This window comes from Anser cygnoides, chromosome 5, assembly GCF_040182565.1.
Source record: "Anser cygnoides isolate HZ-2024a breed goose chromosome 5, Taihu_goose_T2T_genome, whole genome shotgun sequence".
Taxonomy (NCBI): Eukaryota; Metazoa; Chordata; class Aves; order Anseriformes; family Anatidae; genus Anser; species Anser cygnoides.
This window is the reverse complement of record NC_089877.1, coordinates 4,509,039-4,531,223: the sequence shown is the minus strand read 5'-3', so window position 1 is coordinate 4,531,223 and position 22,185 is coordinate 4,509,039. Positions and strand designations below refer to the sequence as shown.

Below are 22,185 nucleotides of genomic sequence, written 5' to 3'. Positions count from 1 at the left end.
AGAGTAAGATTTCAAGTTTGCATGAATAGCTCTGTTGAGTTTTGCTTTCACTGAACAAATATTCAGCTTCTGTCTATTTTTTTTTTTTTTTACAACAATAGCTCTTTAGGAAACTTCTGTATGTATGGGAGGTCTCGAGATCTTTGCAAATATTAAATCCATTCTCATCCTCTTAATAAGTGGGCACAGCATCAGGTTTTTTGTTTTATTGTTTGTTTTGTTTCTTAATTTTATAAATTACCCTGCACTTTCACTGTCATAACTGCTTATTCAAGTGATCAAATGCAAAATTTTGGTCTATTATGGTTCTTCTGCCACCTTTCTCACTGTTGCAGGTATCCTTTGTCTTCTGTATGACATTGGTTGACGGTGAGCCCAGACAATTGCATTTCAGTGCATAGAGCAAACAGATGCACAGGATGGGTGACACAATCACCACTATAGTTTGGCAACCAAACACCACTTAAGGTTCTTTGCATAAGGACATGCATTTCCTCACTTGGAAACGATTTAGTGCATCCTGTGACATATCCATGTAATAATAGTAATAAATTAATTTAGTGATTTATGGAAGGTCAGACTTCATTTCTGATAAATTGAACTGTCTGTAGATTTCTCATAATGATAAAAAGAAGACAACCAATTTTCTCCAATTTGTAAGTTCTGTACTTCCTCAATACTCAACATTTTAATTTTTTTTTTTTTTTGGGGGGTGGTACCACTGAGTGGAGCTCATATACCAACTCAGGAAAAAAATAAACCTCTCATGCTGTTGCCAGGATCCACTACACATGAGTCTACCTCATTCAGAGCCTTAAGAACAGAGTAGTGTTTTTATGGTGCAAATGTCCATCTAAAGGCAGAGCAGAAAAAAAAAAAAAATAATTAGATGGTGCTATTTATCCTCATCTCCAAGCAGGACAAGGAGTTGGCATAACACTCCACAAGCAGAAGCTTGGGGAAAAAGTTTCCTTCTATACGTACGTACTAGGGATTGGATTACCCTATCCTTGACCTCATAAAATGCCTTGCCTTTCTTATTTTTTCAAGATCCAAGTGTCCTCAGAGGTACAAACTCTGCATGGATTGACAGTATCATTAATTTTGGTAGAGTGATGGGTTTATACCCACAGTGAGCATCAACTGTTGAATGAGTAAGAGCACATGCTGCCAGAAGTAACCTACACTGCAATGACAGCCCTCTGTAAAAAGACTTAAGAAAGACATGTCAGAAAGACTTAAAAGGTTCCTGTTCCTTTGCTTGCCCACACAACTTTAGTCTAAATATCTCATCTGTAATATTCAGAATTATCAGCATTAATTGGGCACTTGAAACTAATAAGAATTTCCTTCCATTTTGCTTGGTTTTTGGTGAATGATGCCACCTGAGCTGAAAGAGTGCATGCACCTCAAGAGGGGAGAGAGAGGGGCAAGAAAAAACAACAGCAGCTTTCCAGTGCCTCAGAGAAGATTACCAAGATTACACAGCCAGGCCTTCTACAGCAGTCCCTGGAGGGAGGAAAACAAGGATGGACATAAACTGAAACAAGAAAAGATCCAGATAGGTGCTGTGAAATATCTACATCAAGAACCATTAACTGACAGGAGACTTCTTGCCTGCTATCTTCTCTCTTTTACATGCTCAATTTATTTATAAAACAGCGAAATAATAATAATAATAATTAATAATAATAATAATAAAGTTTCTCAGATTTAAGTTTTGTTGTTCTTTAACCTAGATTTTATCAGTCTCCTGAAATAAAGAATTTCATCTTGTCCTGTACATTTCAAAACTTACCACCACTAATATGTTAAGTAAAATAATCCACTTGTATTACTATTTTTACTCCAAATTAATCCATACATTCCCCTTACCTTAGCTATGATACGGCAAAGGTGAGCACCTTCCTGGGTAAGGCTGAATAAACTATTAATCGCTGACTCAGTGATGTACACACTATCCGACAAATCTATTTGTCTCAGAAGGTTCTGTGTGATATAAGACAGTAAAACACAGTTACTTCCAATGAAAATAAAACACAGTTACTTCCAATGAAAAACGTGAGTATTATATTTAAGATGAGACGGAGCAGAAAGTCTAGTCCATTTAATGCATACCATTTTCCTTCTCACCCAGATAAACTGAAAGCAAAGAAAAACATAGGCAGGAGTCAGATCAATCATATTTTAACACATTTTCTATCACATTTAAATAGATGTAATCAAGAATAGCAATATTTCAAAATAAATATGATCGGAGTAAGAAAACAGGCATGTGTTTGAAACCTTTTAATAAAGAACTCTGCAGTTCAGTAAATCATTATTAGATTTGGCCTGGAATTGAACTAAAAATTTGGGAAGGCAACTAATTGTCTCAGTGGAGAAGCTGTATCACAATGTGATACAGGATTTTCACATTATTTATTAGCAATATTGCCTTACTCTTTCTAACACAATTTTCTAAGGCTCTATGATCATCAGTAGTCTTAGTTAAAACGGAAAAGTGTCACTGATCAATAACAGGAATACTCAGAGAGAAATCATTTATTTCTCAAATATATGAAATAGGTTAAATATTTTATCTTTGTAAATAGTTATCTTGCTTTTGTATGTACGCCCTTGCAACTGCACAGATAAACACAGCTGCTAGAAGAACACAGCTTAATTTTATTCTCTGAAAGCACACAATCATTAGAAGAAGAATTGTTAGAAGGAGGAAGGCAATCATTTACATATTTAATACAACTTTGAAAGAAATGCAAAGAAATATCCCACATTTTACACTATTATTGATACAAAGCTCGGTTATCTTCATTTTAAGACGCTGTGTTCTTCCACCCTTAGCATTTCCCTTTCGAAAAATTCTTCTTTAAAAGACATAACTTATCATTCACATTATTATATGAATCATTTTCATGAATAAATCCCGACACACTGATTGGAACATAAAGCTCTTGAGTAAATAGTCCTAGCCTCTCACCTAAACAGTCTGCTCCACTGTGGCCAACTACCCACAGACAATGTGATTGTGTAGCAGAAGTGAGCACACAGTATGACTAGGTGGTTCAGAAAACTGCTCTTATGATGTTTTGTTTTGATAGATGACCTCTCTCCCAAGTCGTCAGCCATGGGAATACAGATGGGATGGTGCAGAACCCTGCTCTCTTAAAATATATAGGGATTAGGGATCAGGATTTAATGTGTCAGTAAGCGTCAAAGTGTTCAAACAGAACTATTCACAGTCTACAACTCCTCTTCAGATTAAAGGGAATAAGCATCAAAACAACCACCACCTACTCACTGAATTTGCAATATGCAGTTATTTATGCACTTAAATTCATATGACGCATTTCATGTAGTTCTCATAAATCCTAACCAAAGTGCATTAGCACGTAGCTTGTTAGCTTGACTATAATTCTGAAAATATATTCTGGAGACTTTCAATTCCTAGCAGTGATCTTTTAAAACTATAGGGGATGTTTCTGAAAGAGCCGCAAATTTTTTGCTATCTTAAAGCATCAAGGTACATTAGAATTTTAAAAATACCATGCAGTGATTTTGCTTTAGCACAGTAGTAAATACTGTTTAACTATTTTCTTTTCATCAAGCTTCTTATTTTCTTTTTTTCCTGCTCAAAGTTTCAACATAACATCACCTATAAGACATATACAAATGATTTGAGCGTAATTAGTTGGGTTTTCTTGGTTGTTGTTGTTTTTGAGGAAGCTGGTACAAAGGGATAGCTAATAAGATCTCAAGAAACTAATTTAAGTCAAGACAGATTGGTTAGACTTACAGGTTATTACCTCAAGAATGCTCTAATGGAAAAATTTTAGAGCATCTGTAACCTCGGCTTAATTACTTAGTGTGTTTATCCACATTTAATCACCAGTGGAAATTACACATCATGCCTGCAACGCTTCTGGAAGGTTATACATACATAGACACACAGGCTTTGCTCTCATTGGTCCTCACACTATGGATGAAGGAATTATTCAAAAACTAGTGGATGGTTATGAACTTGATTTTTTTTTAATCTACCACATAAGGGCTTATTTTCTGTCTTGATGCACCAAGAATGCTGATAGTCATATATTGTATTTTATCACTACTTCCTAGAGTCTAAGATATGTACTGGTTAAAATGTCTGGTGTAATAATATATATATGAACATCTTCTAGATGTTTTGGCTTTTAATAAGAACTGTCAAGAGCAGGATAGACTTTTTTTTTTTTTGTGGTTTCTAAAGAAAAGCAGCATCTGTAGGAAGGGAAGAGAAAAATGAGTCCAAAGCTCTAATAAAGTAGGCATTGTCCAGAGGTCAGCTCCCTTGCACTGAAAGACACCTATCAGGAATGGTAATTAACATAGTGAGCCACAAGATCATTCTGTTTGGAAAACAAATCAGGTGAACGTACACCTAAATCTCTTTACAAGATATCTGAATTACCAATCAGAAGTTTGCTGAAAACAGAGCTGTAATTATCAATGTTCTCCCTTGAGGTTCAACAATTTGATAACACTTCTTTTTTTTTTTTTTTTTTTTTAAACTCTGTAGACTAACCTGTGCCTCATGTGTTAAAACCAGCTCTATCAACTGGCCAAAATACTGAGCAACAGTAGTGAGCGTTTCATTAACACAGGATTTCATGGACCTCAGCATCTGTTCATCCTCAGTTTGTACACACCTAAAAAGAATGTGAAAGGGAAGGAATGAAGGAAAACAAGATCCAATAGACAGCAATTGTTTTAAGCTGACTGTCACAGGTGAGCTCTCTATGTTGTAACAGTACATTAAAAACATGGATATAGCAAGGATTCAGTTGTTCATGAGTACACCATCTTTTTTCCATTAGCATCACACCAGAATATCAAAGCTTTGTCTGCACATGGTAAGCATAACACCAAAGGACAGTGTTGGACAGTAATGAATGACACAGACTGCACGCCAAATTTTGCTGCAGATGCTCTGTGTTTATACCAGTGTAACTCTGCTGTTTTCCACTGATGTTTTTAGTTACAGTCACTCTAGAATGCCTGCATTTCAGCTACAGCTGTGCATATCCATATTTCCTGATGAGAAAAGTGCTTTCAATATATATATATATATATTTTTTGTACTAGTTTAATGAAAGCAGAATAAGGGCACAAAATGAATGCATGTCCAGAATAATGACTAGAGATAATTTAAATTTAAAGAGCAAACTCAAAAGTAAAGTTAGGCCTTCTATGAACAAAGATGACACAGCAGGTTTACAGAGTTGGTATAACTATCCTGTAACCAATGATACTTGCCAACTGAAAAAAGCAAATAAAGATGGAAAACATTACACAATTCAAATTAAATAACTAGTGTTTCCACACACAGATACATTATTTTAAATTGTCAAAACATATTTGCACCTCAGCAGGCCACTAATAGAAGATACGGATTGGTTGATCAGTGCTTCCATCTACACAGTATGTTCTCTTCTAGAGGTTGCCTGTCTTTCACCTACCTATATTAACTTTTTCAAACAGAAAAGGAGGGAAAGGGTTGATTGGAGACAGACACTACAGGATTGGGGATCTCATTAAATGTGTGTGTAGAATATAAAAGTAAAGTCTGAGCTGTGTGAGTTTGACAAAAAGCAAAAAAAAAAAAAAATTATTCCTTGCTTACAATTAGATGGTGTCTTTTTTATTTTTTAGTGTCAGCATCCCAGTGCACATGGAGCTAAGTAAACCAATAAATGCAACCTAAAGGAATGCATATTTATGTGATTTTGTGGGTTTGATTTACTAACGTGGATATTTGCACCGAGGTACATTTTGTATGACAATCTCACACTAAGTTTTTCACAAAAGCTGAAATCTTGGTTCCACAGAGCTCAATAGGAGTTTTGTCACTGATAGAAACAGACTTTCTCCCTTGATGTCTAAAAGCTCTGAAAAATCCTCTCTACCAGTGTTGTGTTTATGCCATGCTCCTAGTACAACAGCAGATTCCATCTTTCATTAGGATACAGTTTAGATAAAAGCAGTTCACTTCACACACTGGAGGCTAACGCTCAAAGCCTTTCAGAGCTGCAGTTCAAACGTTTGAAGATTTTGCTGGATTTGTACTTCCCATTACAAATTCTACGTAATAATAAAAAAGCAAAATGAATATTTCAAACAAAAAAAATTACCTTTCTGTAAATGCTGTAAATTCTGAACACTTGTCTATTAAAAGTTTTTCCAACTGCAGAGAGAGAAAAAGTTATTTTAAGTAACAATATATATTTGCTTTTTAAAAATAAATAATGCTTGTTCATGATAATTAGGTAAAAACCCTCCAAAACTGTATTATTACAGATGGACACCCTTTTCCTACTTTTCTGAATAAAACAAGTAGAGATAAAAATGAAGTTTAAAATGTATAATTTTCTAAATTTTAAATGCAAAGGAACTCACAGATTGGGCATTTAATTATTTCAGTCTGGTGGTCACTGAAAATTAATTTTTTTTTTTTCAGCATAATTTGTTGATATTATCAGCACTCAGAATCAGGCCTATGATAAAATAGGATCCATAATGAGTCAAGAATGCTTCCATAGACAAAAAGGAATTTAAATGTCTTCAGCAAGAAGTGTTGTGTTTAAGAATTTCCTACCAATTGTTTAAAGAAAGTTGCAGTTATTACAATTTAAAAAATTAAATAAGACAGAAGACAAGTAAGGCATTACTACCTGGTGCATTTCTTCTGAAGAACTTCTAGTAAATGTGTTGTACTCATTTATCATGGAACGTACATGACAATTGACTCTTACTGTCATGCTGTGGACTCTTTGCCATCTGTTCTTCTCTAGTTTTTGAGCAATCCTGGTTAACTCTGTGCTTATGATCCAAGCTCTTTTTAACAGCAGCTGCAAGTTATTGCATGTGCTATACTGTGAGGAAAGGATGTGTTCATTTTGTTCATCCTTCTCAATGCTGATCGGTTTGGACTGGAGAATACACATGCACTCACAGTCTGTCATCAGCTTCAAATCTTCCATCCATCGCTGAACAGAGTCCACCTGAATTAAATGCATGCTAGATGGTAGAGAAAGAAGGAAGAATGAGGTGAAACAAAGTGATCCTTAGAGTAATGATCAGCAATAAAATACTAGTACATCTAACTATCAGGTTGCATTTGACTGACAAAAAATAACAGATTGAGCAAAAAATTTGCATGTACTATAACACAGAACCATGCTTTGCATTCTATTCAAGCTTTGTGTTTCTGATCACCTTTACATCACACATCATGCTACAAAATTGTTAGAGAAAAATAAGTAGAGAATAGAGATGACTAAGCAGAAGTTTAGATTGTAGTTTGGGGAGAAAACAGTTCTACAGTTTCTTGTAAATTCAAAGTTTGATACAATGAAGTAGCAACATTCTGCGTGTGTTTGCTTACAACTTATGGGACTGTTAACATTTTCTAGACATTTCACCTGTTACTTTCTCACTGAACAGGCAAGTTTAACCTTGCAGCATCTTTTCAAAGCCGTTTACATCCACTCTGACACAGCAAAACCAAGACAGCTAATGATACTGTCAGCAATATTGGTTTCTGCCATAACATAATCCCTTAAACCTCAGCTGGACTCAACTTCCCGACCAGTCCTTTATCTTTCCCTGTGCTTCTTACTGCTGTCTGTACAATTTGCACATTTAACTTCCAAAGCACAATTTTGCACTACGGCAAACGTGCTGTGAAACAATGAGGCTGAAAGAACTTGTGTATACCCTGACACAAGGCAATGAGCCTGCATTTTGTACACTTGCACCCTCTGGCAGGGACACAATTAGCAAAGCATGGTACCCTAGTGTCCTGGTTCCAGTTAGGACAGAGTTAAGTAGCTCATAGTAGCTGGTAGGGTGCTATGTTTTGGATTAGGATGAGAAGAGCGCTGATAACATGCTGATGTTTTAATTGTTGCAGAGCAGTGTTTACACCAGGCCAAGGACTTTTCGGCTTCTCGCTCTGTCCTGCCAGCGAGCAGGCTGGGGGTGCAGCAGGAGCTGGGAGGGGACAGACCCAGGACAGCTGACCCAAACTGGCCAAAGGGGTATTCCATCCCATCTGACATCATGCTAAACAATATATAGGGGTGGCTGGCCGGGGTGGTGGGGCCGGCTGCTCGGGAATAGGCTGGGCATCGGTCAGCGGGTGGTGAGCAATTGCATTGTGCATCACTTGTTTTCTTACACATTATTATTGTTAATACTATTATCATTATCACTATTATTATTATTATTGTTATTATTATATTCCTTATATTCCTTATATTATTATATTCCTGTCTTAATAAACTGTCTTTATCTCAACTCACTGGCTTCACTTTCCCGTTTCTCTCCCCCATCCCAGAGAGGGAGGGGGGAGGGTGAGCGAACGGCTGTGTGGTGTTTAGCTGCCAGCCGGGTTAAACCACAACACCTAGGCAGCAGCAGTGCTAAGCTTGTCTTTGTGACTGTTCCCAAATTCCCCAGAGACTCAAGGCAGCACCCTGATCCCTTTGCCTCCCTGGTAATTTGCCTTCTCCGTCAAAGGCCTGGCTGGTCCCTCGCTGCCTTCTGCAGAGGGCCTGGTAGACTGCACAAGTGCAGGCTCCCAGCTGTGTATTTTGACTCTCACCTACCACACCTAAGGCTGGAACTCCACTTCCTTTTGTGGAAGGAAGCTCCCCAAAGAAGGAGCATCACCTCTGCCAAGGCATTCCACCTGACCCTTGCTTTCAAACCTAGGACAGAACACTCTCCATGTCCGGAAATCAGTCTTTCTTTTTTTTTTTTTTCAGGTTTAACAGTAGGCCCAGATTATTTCAGTTTGTTTTCCCCTTCCCGATCCTCAGAAGAGAGTATATATTAACCTTGTAGTTAATATATATATGTAAACATGGAAAAGACACATTTAAAACATTTCTAATATAAATAGTAGGTATATAAAAACTGAATACACCATTATATAGAGCTAAGGGAAAAAGATGAGTTATTAAGAAAAAAATGTAATTTATTTTCAAATTTCTTGAATTTTCTTCATCTTCAACCAAAAGCTTAAAATATGCTCTATATGTTGGTCGCTGGAATCGGGATAAATGAATGATACCATGACAATATCCCAGGCTATGCTAAATTTTTTGATCTTGCAACAGTAAAGACTGATTTCATCAATATCTGTTCCCCAGTGGGCCCAAAATATCCCCTCTCAATACTATATCTCTCACCCATAAAAGCATAGCAGGAGGCCAAGTGTTTGAGAATCACTGCAAGTCTCTATGGTATAGAAAATTGTTTTTATACATCTCAAATAGTTTCTACAGAATTAATAAACAATCATGACTAGTGGATGTAACATTAGTACACGCAAAAAAAAATCACAAAAGGAGCATTTTACTAATGGAGAATTTCAGATTTCTGAGCTGCAAAGAATAAAAAAATATCAATTTTCATCAGCTGCAGATTTAGCCTTAATTTTCTGATAGCCCTTCTCAATATGAAATCCTTGACATTTTTATTATCTCTTCCTCAAGTGAAAGATGGATTACTAATAAAGGATTCCAAAGAAGTGAAGATGAACGGTAAAGAAGAAACAAACTTAAGTGCAAGCAGAAGAGACTGGGCTCAATTATTTTGTCCAAACTTCTGTTGATATCGTACAGCTAAATCTGGCACTGTAGTGGAGTACTGTCTACCTTCTGACATGTGCTGCAGTTTTTCCAAGATGCTATATCAGAAGGAACAAAAAGAAAGTTTGTATTATAGCCTCCATTCTTTTAGTCTGGACAGGGACTTATTGCACTCAGCCCCAGAGCGCTAATGCTGTGTGCTGTTACAAAGGCACATAAAGCGCTACTGTTAGGGCAAAATCTACAGCTGCACTAGCCAAGCTAAGGAAGACTACGCAGAGGGCCTTTTCAACTACTGTGCTGAACACCAGATGAATTCAAGAAATCCCCTTCCAGACCACTAAGGTAATATTGCACAAATTACCAAAATTTATTATATACATATGAAAAGGAGTCTCACCTCAAGTATAATTTAATATAAATCAACAGCAAACAAGATACAAGAGATCAGTTGCATTGATCCAATCCACCTTTCACCACACATGATGAAACTACTTTTAATTTTAAACTTTCCAAGCTACTGCTATTTAAGGTCTTTATTTACTCAGCTTTGAACATTGTGTAATTGCATTTTATGTTCAATTGTGGCTCACTTTTTTCTTGCTGTGCGTAGTCTCCTTATTGCCTTTTTGAATGTGAATCAAGGTTTCCTAATAGACAAAAAAACTTTAGAACTTTGAAACCATGATTTATATTGACATGCACTCTTTGCATGCAGTCCAGGATAAACTCATTTGACAGAGTAATGTATTTTTCATTTCTAAAGTATGTTATGATAATTGATTAATTCTCTGTTTAGTGAGCACAGAAACTCCTACATTATATGTTTACATGGAGAAAAAAGCTCAAATAGGTTAGTCAGATAAAACAAGAAATAGAATCATAGAATCTAGAATATCATAGAATATAGCTCATGTTTCCTTTAATCCCAAAAGGAAATCTTTACTTTACAATAAGAAGGAAAAAAAAAAAAAAAAAAAAAAAAGGATTATAAGCTGTGCAAAAAAGAAGAGATTTTAAAGAAACTCTTGTTGCTTGCCTCTTTTCCTGCTAAAGTAATTGTCAGTAATACAGTAGGGGAATTTATGTTACAGTAGGAGAATTTATCATGTGAAATTTAGTATTCTTTAAACTAACCTGGCAGAAAAAAAAAAAAAAGCTTTTTTTCAGACAAAAGAACCACAGAAAGCTTTCCTTTCTCACTATGTCAACTTTTCTGACATGTTATTCTTTAAATATATTTATATTATGTTTATTCAAATGAAATATACAAATGATTTACTTTTACTCACATCTCCACTTATTCAAAAGTAATCTTCCTGAACATTCAGTACACGAATTTGCAGATTATCTTTTATATATTCAAGTAAGGAAAGCAAAGAGTGTGATCATTCCTAATTAGCTTTCAAAAATCATATTCCAAACTGCATTTACCGATATCTGAAAACAAGTAGTAAGTTTCCATCTCGTCTCCCATTACTGAAAAAAATATTATGCCTAAAAAATAAAAACAGCCATAATGGGTCAGACCAAAAATCTGTCTAGCCCATTATCCTGCTCCCAACACAGCCATTAGCAGATGCATAAGGAAAGATTACAAGAGGCATGGCAGGAGCTGAGCAACCCCTCCTTCCCATCTTCTGGCAATTAGTGGTTCAGGAACTTCCTAAGCCAAAATACATGTCTGAGCAGGATGTTTTTACAATTCATGAAACAAAAGTAGCCATTAATCCCTTTTTGAACTCAGTTAAACTTTTGGCCTTCACAGCATCTAGTGGCAGTGTCTCACAGTGTTTGATTATGTTTTGTATGAAAAAGTATTTCTTATTGTTTTAAACTAACTGCCTTGGGATATTAACACAAGCTCTTTAGTTCTTGTAGGCTAAGAAATACTGAAAGATAGCTCCGCATTCACCTTATTTGTGTAATTCATTATTTTGTTTGCCCTACAATATCTCCTGAGTTCTCATTTTCAAGCTAGAGAAATTCAGTTTATCTAGTCTGTCACCATACAGAAGTGACTTCACATATCTGATCAGCTACTTACCCTTCCCCATATTTTCTAAAACCATTGCTAGTTATCCTACGACCTTACAAGATGAGATGGCAAGAACAGCACACGATATCAAAAATTCAGGTACATCAGATTTATACACATGAATCACATTTTCTGTGAATTCTTGTTTTCCAAGAATTCCCCAAATTACATTTCTCTTTTAAGTGTTTCAAGAGAGATGTTTCATTTTTTATCTTCCAGAAAAACTACTACTTTTCATTTAGAATCTTTAATTATTTTTTTTAACTGTTGGAAAAGTTAGTCCTTCTGTATGTATGATGAAAGAGGTAGTTCTTGAGTTCCCTTCTCCTCCTAGCATGCACTATGTTCATTAAGATTTAATTTGATGAGGCATTTTATATTTTAGTGACTCAATATTGACAGACACTTCAGTGATTTTGTAGTTGCAGTTATTTTGAATTAACCTGAATGATTTTGCATCGGCTGAAGTGGTGTTGATGCAAAATACAACTACAACTGTTTTTCAGGTCGTTAACAAATAAGTTGAATAATATTGGTTCAAGCACAGGGACCTCACTGGTGTGATTTTGTCCAGTTCTGTTTTATTAAGCACCAGTAGCTGGTTAACTGACAGAGACCTTCATGTTTATAGATAATTCCCCACCAGTTTGAATTTCTGGATTCAGTATGCCATGGCATATTGACAAAAAAGCAATTTATCTAGACTGTACATTAAAAGAGCAGCATTTCATGTAAAAATAGCAGTAAAAATAATTCAGTGCAAAATAAAAAGTCAAAAGAGTCTCCAGCATTTCTTAAAGTCATTCTATTTTAACTGAGGTTGTAAAACAGTTGATGAAGTTTCCAAGACCATTCAACTGAATTTGAGTACCTAACAATTTGAATACTCTGAAGTCTAGTGTGCCTGCCAAAGAAAGTCTTTTTAAAATTGTGTTATTTTGACAAAACCATTTGGCATCACTGGCTGAAATCAGCTTAGAACTGCACGTTAAAAGATGTTGCTTCAACAGACACTCAGACCTTGTTCCATACAGACATTTCTACACTATGTAACACAGTGCAGACATCCTGGAGAAAGGCTTACTGAAAAAATCTCATCTTACATTTTTAAGACATATGTTGTATTCAGTGATCTGTTACCAGCACTTCTTTTTCCATCTTCTTTTATCTAGCTATTAGTTTGTTAACTAATGAATCACTGGATCTCTAGGATAGGCCAAGCAACCCTATAGGTGGCAACCCTCCCTACGTTATGTTGGTGCTACAGGAGTAGAAGAGTGAAGAAATAATAACTAGATCGTTTGTGTAAAACTTTCAGCTTGGGCCTTTCTACTACATTTTTACTGGCAGCACATACAGTTTTTTAAATTGCAAATGTTATAATGAAAAAGAATTATGCCTCCATTTTAATACTGAATTTCAGTAAGTACTGAAGTTTCATGTTTTATAACTATGTGGAAGCCTAAGCTGATCAATCCACGTGAATAATTCCCATGGCCGCTATATTTATAAAGAGTAAAGACTTCTGCTGTGCGGAATTATGTTTTTTTGAGGCTTCTTAGTCTTTTTATCCATTTTTACCTGTTATGACAGATTTATTACCAATCCTAATGGTAGCATTTACTACAGCTTCCAGATAAGCCTACAGTGAATCAATGCCAAGTCTTACAACTGTGCTCAAATTTATTATTCTAATTAGCAGTAGGTAATTAATTGGCAACAAACAACTTCTTGAATGGATTTAGCCCCCCTCTTTGAACATAATTCATCTCTAATTTTTTTCTAATTCATCTGTTCAAAATTATTCATAGGTACCCAATATACTCAGGGCCAGTGTCTATATTAATATAAGAGACAGCAGAACTCAACTATCAGTGGAAGGATTTAAAGAAGAGCCTTAGAGAAGGCTCTTATTTATCCTCAAGTTGCTTTATGCTATTAATTGCATAAAAGAGCCTTGTAGATCCATGATATATTTGCACTGATTTTAGCAAAATTTCATGTAGCTAGAGAGCTAACTTAAGTGATACAGAATAGCTTTGGGGCAGCTGGTAGTCAGGTTCCTGATTTTTAAGTGAAAACTCTTGCTTTGCAGATCATACCTAAAGAAGTCTATGAATATTTGACATTTGTAATTGATGTGGCAAGCTAAAGAATTAGTCAAATGATTCCCCTTGATTTGACTTTTTCTAGTATAACATCAGCAACCCAACTTCACTAGGACAAAAGTTGGGTTTAGTACGCATTATTTAAACCTTCAGAAAACAGAAAAAAGCAAGGTCATTCCTAGTTTTCAAAAAAAAAAAAAGTTAATAGGTTATATTACAGTCGTATTTTAATTAGCCTCAACAATTAGTCAATCATTACAGTTATGGAAGTCTAAGAATTTCCCCAAATGAAGTCTCTAACTGATAATGCAAACTATAGCCCTCAAAACATTGCTCAAAACAAAAGAGTTTAGGGAAAGGTGTGCTGTAGTCAGCCAAATACCCTGAACTGTATTCTAGAAAACAGAACTCTTAGCTTGCATTGATCACCCTTCCACCTCTGTTTAATTTAGGAGTAGGTTTAAACCACAAAGTGCAGCAGAATTTAATGGAGGCATTACCACTAGGAGGTTCAGGAAGCAGGATGCCAATGAGCAGGATTATATCGGTAACAAAACCAGAATTACTCAAATATCACAAATAAAATACGAATTTATCACGATAGTGATAATAAATTAACTGTTTTGTTGACCAAGGACACCACAACAGTGCTGCTTTTTTTTGTTTGTTTGTTTGTTTTGATAACTGATACCCATGATCTTTTTCACCTGACCTGAAACCAGCAGTGGTCCCCTTGCCATTTACTGAAACTTCAATGCAACCAAATTCAGTTTGGCATCTGTGCTCTGGGAGGGAGATACTGAAACCACCAGCCTCCTTGAAGTCAGCACTACTATAGTGAAAACATGTTAAAACCACAAAGAACTTGTGCCTTGATAGGCATCCATCCAATTCCTGCAGGAAGGTTAAATGCAGACCAGTCTGTGAAACTTAGAACTAAACAACTGTGGTCAGACTGCTGCATTCTGTGAAATCTTGTGCATTCACAAATATGGAAGAAATGTCTATAAGGAAAGTAAAAACACTATAAACACTTTTAATATATTAGGCATGGTGTATAAATTAACTATGGCTTCATCGCACCTAATTAAAAGGCCACATAAATCATTCAGTGTTAAGTGCTGCACGAATGTTCCTCTCAGATCTTTATGCTTTTCTGAGAAATCCTCACTGTAAGTTGTCCCCCTAAAAATGTCTGGAAATTTTATACTATCCCAGAATTACTGGCACACTATAGAACATAAGGAAGACATGATATAAAATCACAGACTAATTCAGCTTGCTGATTAGGTTATGTAAAATCTAGGTTAAACTTATCAAATGTTAATTTTCTTCACACAGAAGAAAATCTTCACTTTTCTTCACTTCCTACAGCTTAGGTAGGGCCAGGTCTTTTCCAGCCTCCATCAACTGAAGGGAGGGTCAGAAGGCAAAAGGACGAATTCAGCCTGGTTTGAGGGATTTTCACATTGTGCCTGGTACATCACATTGTTAAAACAGCAGCTGTCTCAACAAGCACTTAAGCCACTGAGTTTGCAGAATGTAAAGACAGCAATTAATGAGGGTAGGATTTCCTGACAGAATGGAGGGAAATGCTAAATAAAACCTGCTTTCAGCAGCTTAATGATAATATAAGGCTACTGCTTGCAGGCAAAGCTGGACAAACAGTATACCAATATTGTCACGATCACCAACTAAGTCAGTATGTCTGTTTGATTTATATTTGCATAACATGACTATTTGAAATGAATTTGCATTTGTGATGCTATTCCTGGATCAGCTCCCATTGGTTTTTAATATCCACAGAATATCAGTGAGAGATAGACAGGATTTATAAATAAATTAGTAAAACAATCAGCTAACCAAGATTTGTGCAAGATATTAGTTCTTTTGCTCAGCATGCTACCTGATCATTTGTTCTATCCTGGGAAAGGGGATTCCCTTCCTTGCCCAGGTGAATTTTCACCGATGGGCTGGATGAAGTAGCCATTCCCTCCATCTGAGCTGAGGTCCTGAAATAAGAAACTGTTCTCCACTGTGCAGACAAAAGCAGTGCTGGAGCGGCAAGATCCTACCACTTCTGTTCTCAAATGACAGCCTGGGTCTTGCAAAAACAAAGTTATAGTTTTTCGGCGGGGCTTGGGGGGGGGAGGTATCTGAGCTGAGAGGTCTTAACTTCGTATAAAATGCCTGAATCCATGACTTTGTACTGTATTTAGCCCAATATATACCGAAGAGCATTGCCTGATGGAATATCACAAGGAGGCTCTACCTAAAACATTTCTGCAGGTGTTCACAACACCAAATCTGACTGTGTGACTGAACTGTGTTGGTAATCTCAAAGGGATGTTGTCCTCCAAGTGCATTCACATTGCTATTGTACTCAGACTACTTGCTGTCTGAGTACAAAGTTCTAACTGCCACAAATAGCTCAGGGGGTTTCCTGCACTTTGCGACAGGAGAGAAATGTCAACAAGGCCACCAGCAGGAGAGAAATGCTCAGTGAGTTTATCCTAGTTCACTGCTTCCTGATGCTCAGGCTACACTTGTAATCACAGAGGTCAGTGTTCTTCACAGCTTTTTAAGAACAATAAGCTCAGAGAGGAGTCCTTGTAAACACCTAGCAGGGATGGAGAAATAGAAATAAAAGAGGGGGAGAGAAACAACACTGGAAATAATTTAGGGCCATAGACCATGGGAATGCTCAATCACAAGCAAGGACTAATTTGGAGACTAACATGAGAGTTCAGGAAAGTAGAGTCAGTGCCTCACTGAACAACTGAACATTTTTTTTTCAAGTCTGCCTTAATTTGTAGTTTAATAACAAACAGTACCACTCACTGTGCTTTTTTCAAAGGAGTTATGACATGCATTATGAGCAGTACCATTAGCTTTTCACCTTTTGCTATTTACTCACTTAAGGTCCTAACCCTACTGATTAAATAAAGCCTGGATTACTTAATGAAGGAAGCAACAACCATTTTACAGGGAGTTATGAGATCAGTATCACTCAGAAGACTGCAGAAATTTGGGGACACTCAGTCACATCTATTGCACAGCAGCTCTTGCTAAAACTGTCATAAAAGGAGTAAGAAAAAAAGCAAAGCCAACACCAGGTATCCAGGAGTCATATTAGAACATTAACTCTTCAACAGACAAGCTAAAAAGATGAAAACTAGCAACAGCGTCACAAATACTGGACAGACATGACAAGAATTCTTTAAGCAGTCTCATTCAAAGAAAGCAGTTTCTAATCAAATCCAATATTTATGCACATGCTTATATGTTTCTGTAGAAACCGAGGATTTGAAAGATCTTAGGTCATCATAGACACTTGGTTGGTAATTTGTCCCTAAATGGTTTAAAAAAAAAAATTCAACTCAATAGTTTATCATGGGCTCAAAAGTGTTCTATTAAATGGTTATACTAGAATCTCACTGCTCTAATGGTTCGAAATTTCTTACTTTTGATCTGAATTTCTTAATAGTCATTTAATTCCCATTTGGTTTCATCTTTCATTTTAAGAATTCATCTTCTAATGCATTTCTAGGAAAAAAAAAAAATCCTTCTCAGCTTGTTTTGCAAGAGTTAAAAAGCAAGATTCTTAGGTTCCTTTTGTCTCTTTTTGCTCCCCTTCCTCCAGACTCCCTGGTAGGTCTATAGCTGCTGCAAAATTAACTTTTTACTGCAAGACTTGATATCATTCCTGACATCAAATGAAGTCTCACAGTAACTTGCACAGTGGCATTAATACACCCCTATCTCCACCAGAAATCTCTCTTCACACAGCCCAGGACTGATCTTGCTGCCCTAATCACTACATCTTACTGGCAAATGCTGTCACAGGCATCTTATTATCAACTAGCATACGTTTGGTTTTTGTTGTTTTGTTTTTTTTAAGCTCTCCATTGAATAAGCTACGAATAATTGCAGACTTTCTTATTGAGTCCCTTAATGCAAAACCTTGAGATTTCAACTACTCGTCCTTTTTCTATTATCCCTGGCCTCAAGATCATATTTTTTCAGACAAAAGGCTGATGATCTGTGCTAGCAATACTCCAAAGTTTAAGCTACAGTAAGTTGTATCACTTGTGAGATGAAACAAATAAAAACAGGTATGAAGACCAATATTTAAAGTCTACTTCTCTCCTCTCAGAAATAACCTTACAGCTACTCCTTCCCATTTTACCTTTTGCCTAATAGCTACTGCTTGCTGTATTTACAAGTAAATTGTCATGTACATAATCTCCAATGAATTGCCTTTGTTCAAAGGGAAAACAGAAAATAAGGTTACCTTATGAGAGAATAAAAGGTTATTCAGTACATTCTATCTTTGGCAGGTTCATGTTCTGGCATCCCATTTCCCTCTTAATCCCAAATCTTTAGGTAATCTCTGCTAGCATTTTTTTCCCTGAATTTATCCTCTTTTCCATTCCAGCAGCCTCTTGTTCTACCCTCCCTGGCTCCCTAGACACAAGACTGTTTTCCTAATTTCCACTTGGAGGCACAACAAAATTTTGCTAGCTAGTAGTTCAGCACTTTAAATAGTCATTTCCTGCCTCCTGGGGATTGAGTTTTGTTTTGCTTCTCTCAGGTATTTCAATTTTCTTCCTACACATTTAACAGTCAAAGATAGATTGTTAGTGTTCCTGTCTGCACCGAAAATTTAGTCTTCGTTCATCTGGAGTACTTTTTCTATTCTGTATTTAGTATCTACTCCTTACTAACTACAAGAAGTAAGCATTTCTTACTTTCTTCTTTTTTAATTTGTGCTTATTGAATTTAGGTATTATTCAAATATATTAAATTGCTTTTCTGAACAAAATTCTTACTGAAAAAAAAAGTGTAACTGGCAGTATATACTGGATTAGAGTCCTGGACTGCTAAATCACCTCTCAAAAGACTGTTTACCAAAGCTAGACCTTCTGCATTAGTTTCCCTACCTGGACCAGCCTTATGCTCCAGACTGGGATACAACACCAATAACTGTGTACGTGTGCATGGCACACTTCCCTTATGTGCACGCTAACTCCCTCCCAAACAACAGATTATGTTTTAGGTTGTGATCTAATCTGAAGAGACCCCATTTCACTCTTGCCTTTTGAATGTGCTTCAAAATTCTGATTTCTTTCCTTTCCCTCCTTCTGCTGATACTAATACTTTATTTTTACACATCCACTGCCCAGTTGCCAGACCCTTGAGCCAAGCAAATGCAGGAGATACTTGTACTCCATTTGCTGTATGCAGCCAGAGTTGTATTTTCTGATTTAGTTAAAGCTTATGTCACCCTCCAACCACAACAAATTTACTTTGAGGAGCAGAGCAATCTAGTGAATAAACTGTCTGAGTAGAAATTGCAAAAGCAATTGCAAAAGCTGGGTTCCACTCTGCTTTTCTACTGATATTCTGACCACTTCTGTCACCTCCTACCAAGGTGTTTTTTTTCTGCCAGACTGTCTTTCTTTTGCTTAGCCTCTGAAGTAAGTAACATGTCCCTGCTTTTGCACTGAATGTTGTGCACAGGATTCTGATCTTGGCTGGAACTTCCAGGTGCTACCATAACACACATAAGAGAGGTAGGCAAAATCTAAGTTCTTCTCAAACCTGAGAGGAGTTCTGAAGGCTAAAAGGCAACAGGAGAAAGGAAACGAACAGTTATTTTTACCACCAGAAAGTGGCTTTTGAATGAAGGACAGCAGCTGAAGAGTGAAGAATGCCTGAGCTAGAACAGACTCATTAAAATCTAAAATCCAAAGCAATCGGATACCAAAACCTGAAAAAGACAGGGGTTCCAAAGGGTTCTTCAAAATGCTGAATGAAGTAAGGAAACAACCACAGCCTGGTTCCCTGGTGAAAGTAAAGATGAGCTGGTAAGGAGTCTTGCAGATTGCTCATTCCTTGAAAGTAAATCATTAGTGAGGACTTTTCACCTTACTGCTTTTCCCAGCAGCTCTGGTAATCTCAGATGTAGAAGAGGAGTAAGCGAGAGAGCAAATCTCGCTGACAAGAGCACCACTGCACAGGTGTCAGTCTCCATCTTCAGAAGGGAGAGAGTGAAGAGAATTATGCACCATGGAGGCCAGAGACAGGTGGCTTTTACAGGGAGGGAGAGAATATTACAAAAGATGACAAAGAAAACAGAAAAAAGATCTTTTTCTCCCCTTCTTAGTGAGTAGGATGAAGCAGCATATCTATTTATTCCTCTTCATTTAGAGAGAGCAGGCTTTGAGTCACTGACAGTGAATCTCAGGCACAAATGAGCTATCCATGATTCATAAGGGTATGCAGAGGCTCCACATTCTGGAGTGCATTAAAAACAGAACAATGCTGTTTTCCAGAGGAAAAAAAAAAAAATGTTCTGATATTATTGCATAAAAGTCACTTATCCCTTCTTAATTATTTATTTAGTATTAATGAATTCTTATTAGCCACAAAAGGAACATGGGAAAGAGCTAACTGGGCAAAAAAAAAATAGTGAACATGAACATGGGATTGCTGTTATTGTTTTGCAATAATCTATCCCAGATTCAGCAAATATAAATAAAAAAAATCAACAAATATAAATAAATTAGTATTTTATGTGAGTACAGCATTCTGCATTAAAAACAATCAAAGGACAAGTGGAACTACGTTGTTGTCCTCCTATACTGCTTTATGGTACCTCGTAGTGGAGCAAGGAAATTGGATGTGGAAATGTATCAGAAGCAGAAGCAAGGAAATACTCCATAATACAAAGTTTCCTGTAGTCACCAGTCCTGACTAAATTTTTTTTCGTGTAAATTACTGTGGTAACAGAATTTCCTCAAATGGGAAATAGGTGTCTGATAAAAAATATCTTACTCATTGAATATTCTTTTACTTTCCCTTTGTCTGTTCATACTATGAGTAAAGTCTTCAGAGGAATGAAAAAAGTTCTGTGTATTTGTCAAGCGTCTGATTAACAATCCTCCAGTGCTGCCAGCATACTACCAGAAAATAAGGTAACAGACTTCACTGTATAGAGAAGCAAATGCAAATAGATTTGCATTTAGAGCTTTCTGTGTGATGTCTATGTATTACTGATTTCCAGAGAAAAAGAATAAATCTATTTAGTTTTATTAAAGGACTATCACTTCATAAAAATGTCAAAGCACCTGCTAAGTAGTTTCTCAAAGCCTATCAGTTGTCAAGTAGGGTGTGCTTTTCTAACTGCCATTGAGCCAAATCAGGATGGAAATTCAGAGTTAACCCCGCACATCACTAACTGCAAGGAAAAGCCTACAAAATTCAGATTCCAGCTTTCCCTCTGACACCTGTTTCCAGAAGGACTCAATACCCTCAATTCCATATCCTAAGTTTGAAACCTTCTGAAACAGGATCAGAAGTGTGCATGTGTAACTTGGAGATATGCAGTTTCTCTCTCCAGCATCCCCTTCCCACAAAAGTTTCATATAACTAAATTCATTATTAAACTGGGCTATAATGAAAAATTATCAATAAAAAGCAAGAAACTGAACCTTCATCCTCTAATCACAAGACAAGAACTAATTATGCAGTTCCCATTTTGTAAAAGATATGGCATTTCTCTTGGAAGTTTTCCAGGAATTAATCATTTAAGCAGATGTGCCCTTCAAAAGCCACTGACAGGTATCTGTGTCCTGTTACCAATAAAACAGGCATTAAGAAAAAAAAAAAAAAAAAAAAAACGAGAAACAAAACAAGCAGGGGCCCTTGCTGTCCTGCTTCTCAAAACTGCTATGTACAAAATGTACAGAAAACTTGGTTCTAGTGGACAACAGAAACCAAGTGTCAATGAACTTATTTAAGGCCAGTCAAAAGAAACAGAAATTAATAAAAGCGTAATAGAAGCTACACTCTGAACAGTAATAGCTTGCTATCACTTCCCAACCTTTAAATTATATTCTATTCTCTATGTAAAAGTAGTTTAAAGGAAAATCAATGTTACATGCTGCAACCTTATTCCTATGATTGAATCAGCAAAAACAACATTAAGTATCTTCTGTCTGTACTTTGCCAGATGTGTACTGACAGTAAAAGTAGCGGGCTTACATCTTTCCTTTTCTCTTCCATACCCACCTTTTCACATTACCTTGACCCTCCAGGCATATGACCTGAACACAGAAGTTTTGAAAATGTGAAATACTCCAGGCTGCACTATTGAAACTGCAATAGAATGGGGATAAAAGAGCAACACTGATACACTTGTCATTGTTTCTCCTGAGACTGGGGAGGGATGGGACAATATCGTTTTCCTATATTTAGGGAACGTCACCTTGGTCTCACTGCACTCCTGATCTGTTAAGTGTGGTTGGGTTTTCCATCAAGTATATCCTTGGTGCAACTAGTCTTTCCTGTTCTTTGCAGCTGCCTGGAAAGATGGCTGGTTATAATGAGTGAAACTATG

General features: G+C 36.6%; 1 protein-coding gene across 10 annotated transcripts in view; it reads right to left on the bottom strand.

Moving 5' to 3' along the window:
• The window catches only part of INSC (INSC spindle orientation adaptor protein), a 145,239-nt gene that overhangs the window by 63,834 nt on the left and 59,220 nt on the right, over positions 1-22,185 (bottom strand). For all 10 annotated transcript variants that reach the window (XM_013177806.3, XM_013177805.3, XM_066997436.1 and 7 more), the window contains 4 exons: positions 6,711-7,056; positions 6,171-6,223; positions 4,565-4,688; positions 1,876-1,989 (listed from right to left, as the gene is read on the bottom strand). In XM_013177806.3, the coding sequence (XP_013033260.3) occupies positions 1,876-1,989; positions 4,565-4,688; positions 6,171-6,223; positions 6,711-7,056 (637 nt within the window). The remainder of the gene's footprint in view (positions 1-1,875; positions 1,990-4,564; positions 4,689-6,170; positions 6,224-6,710; positions 7,057-22,185) is intronic.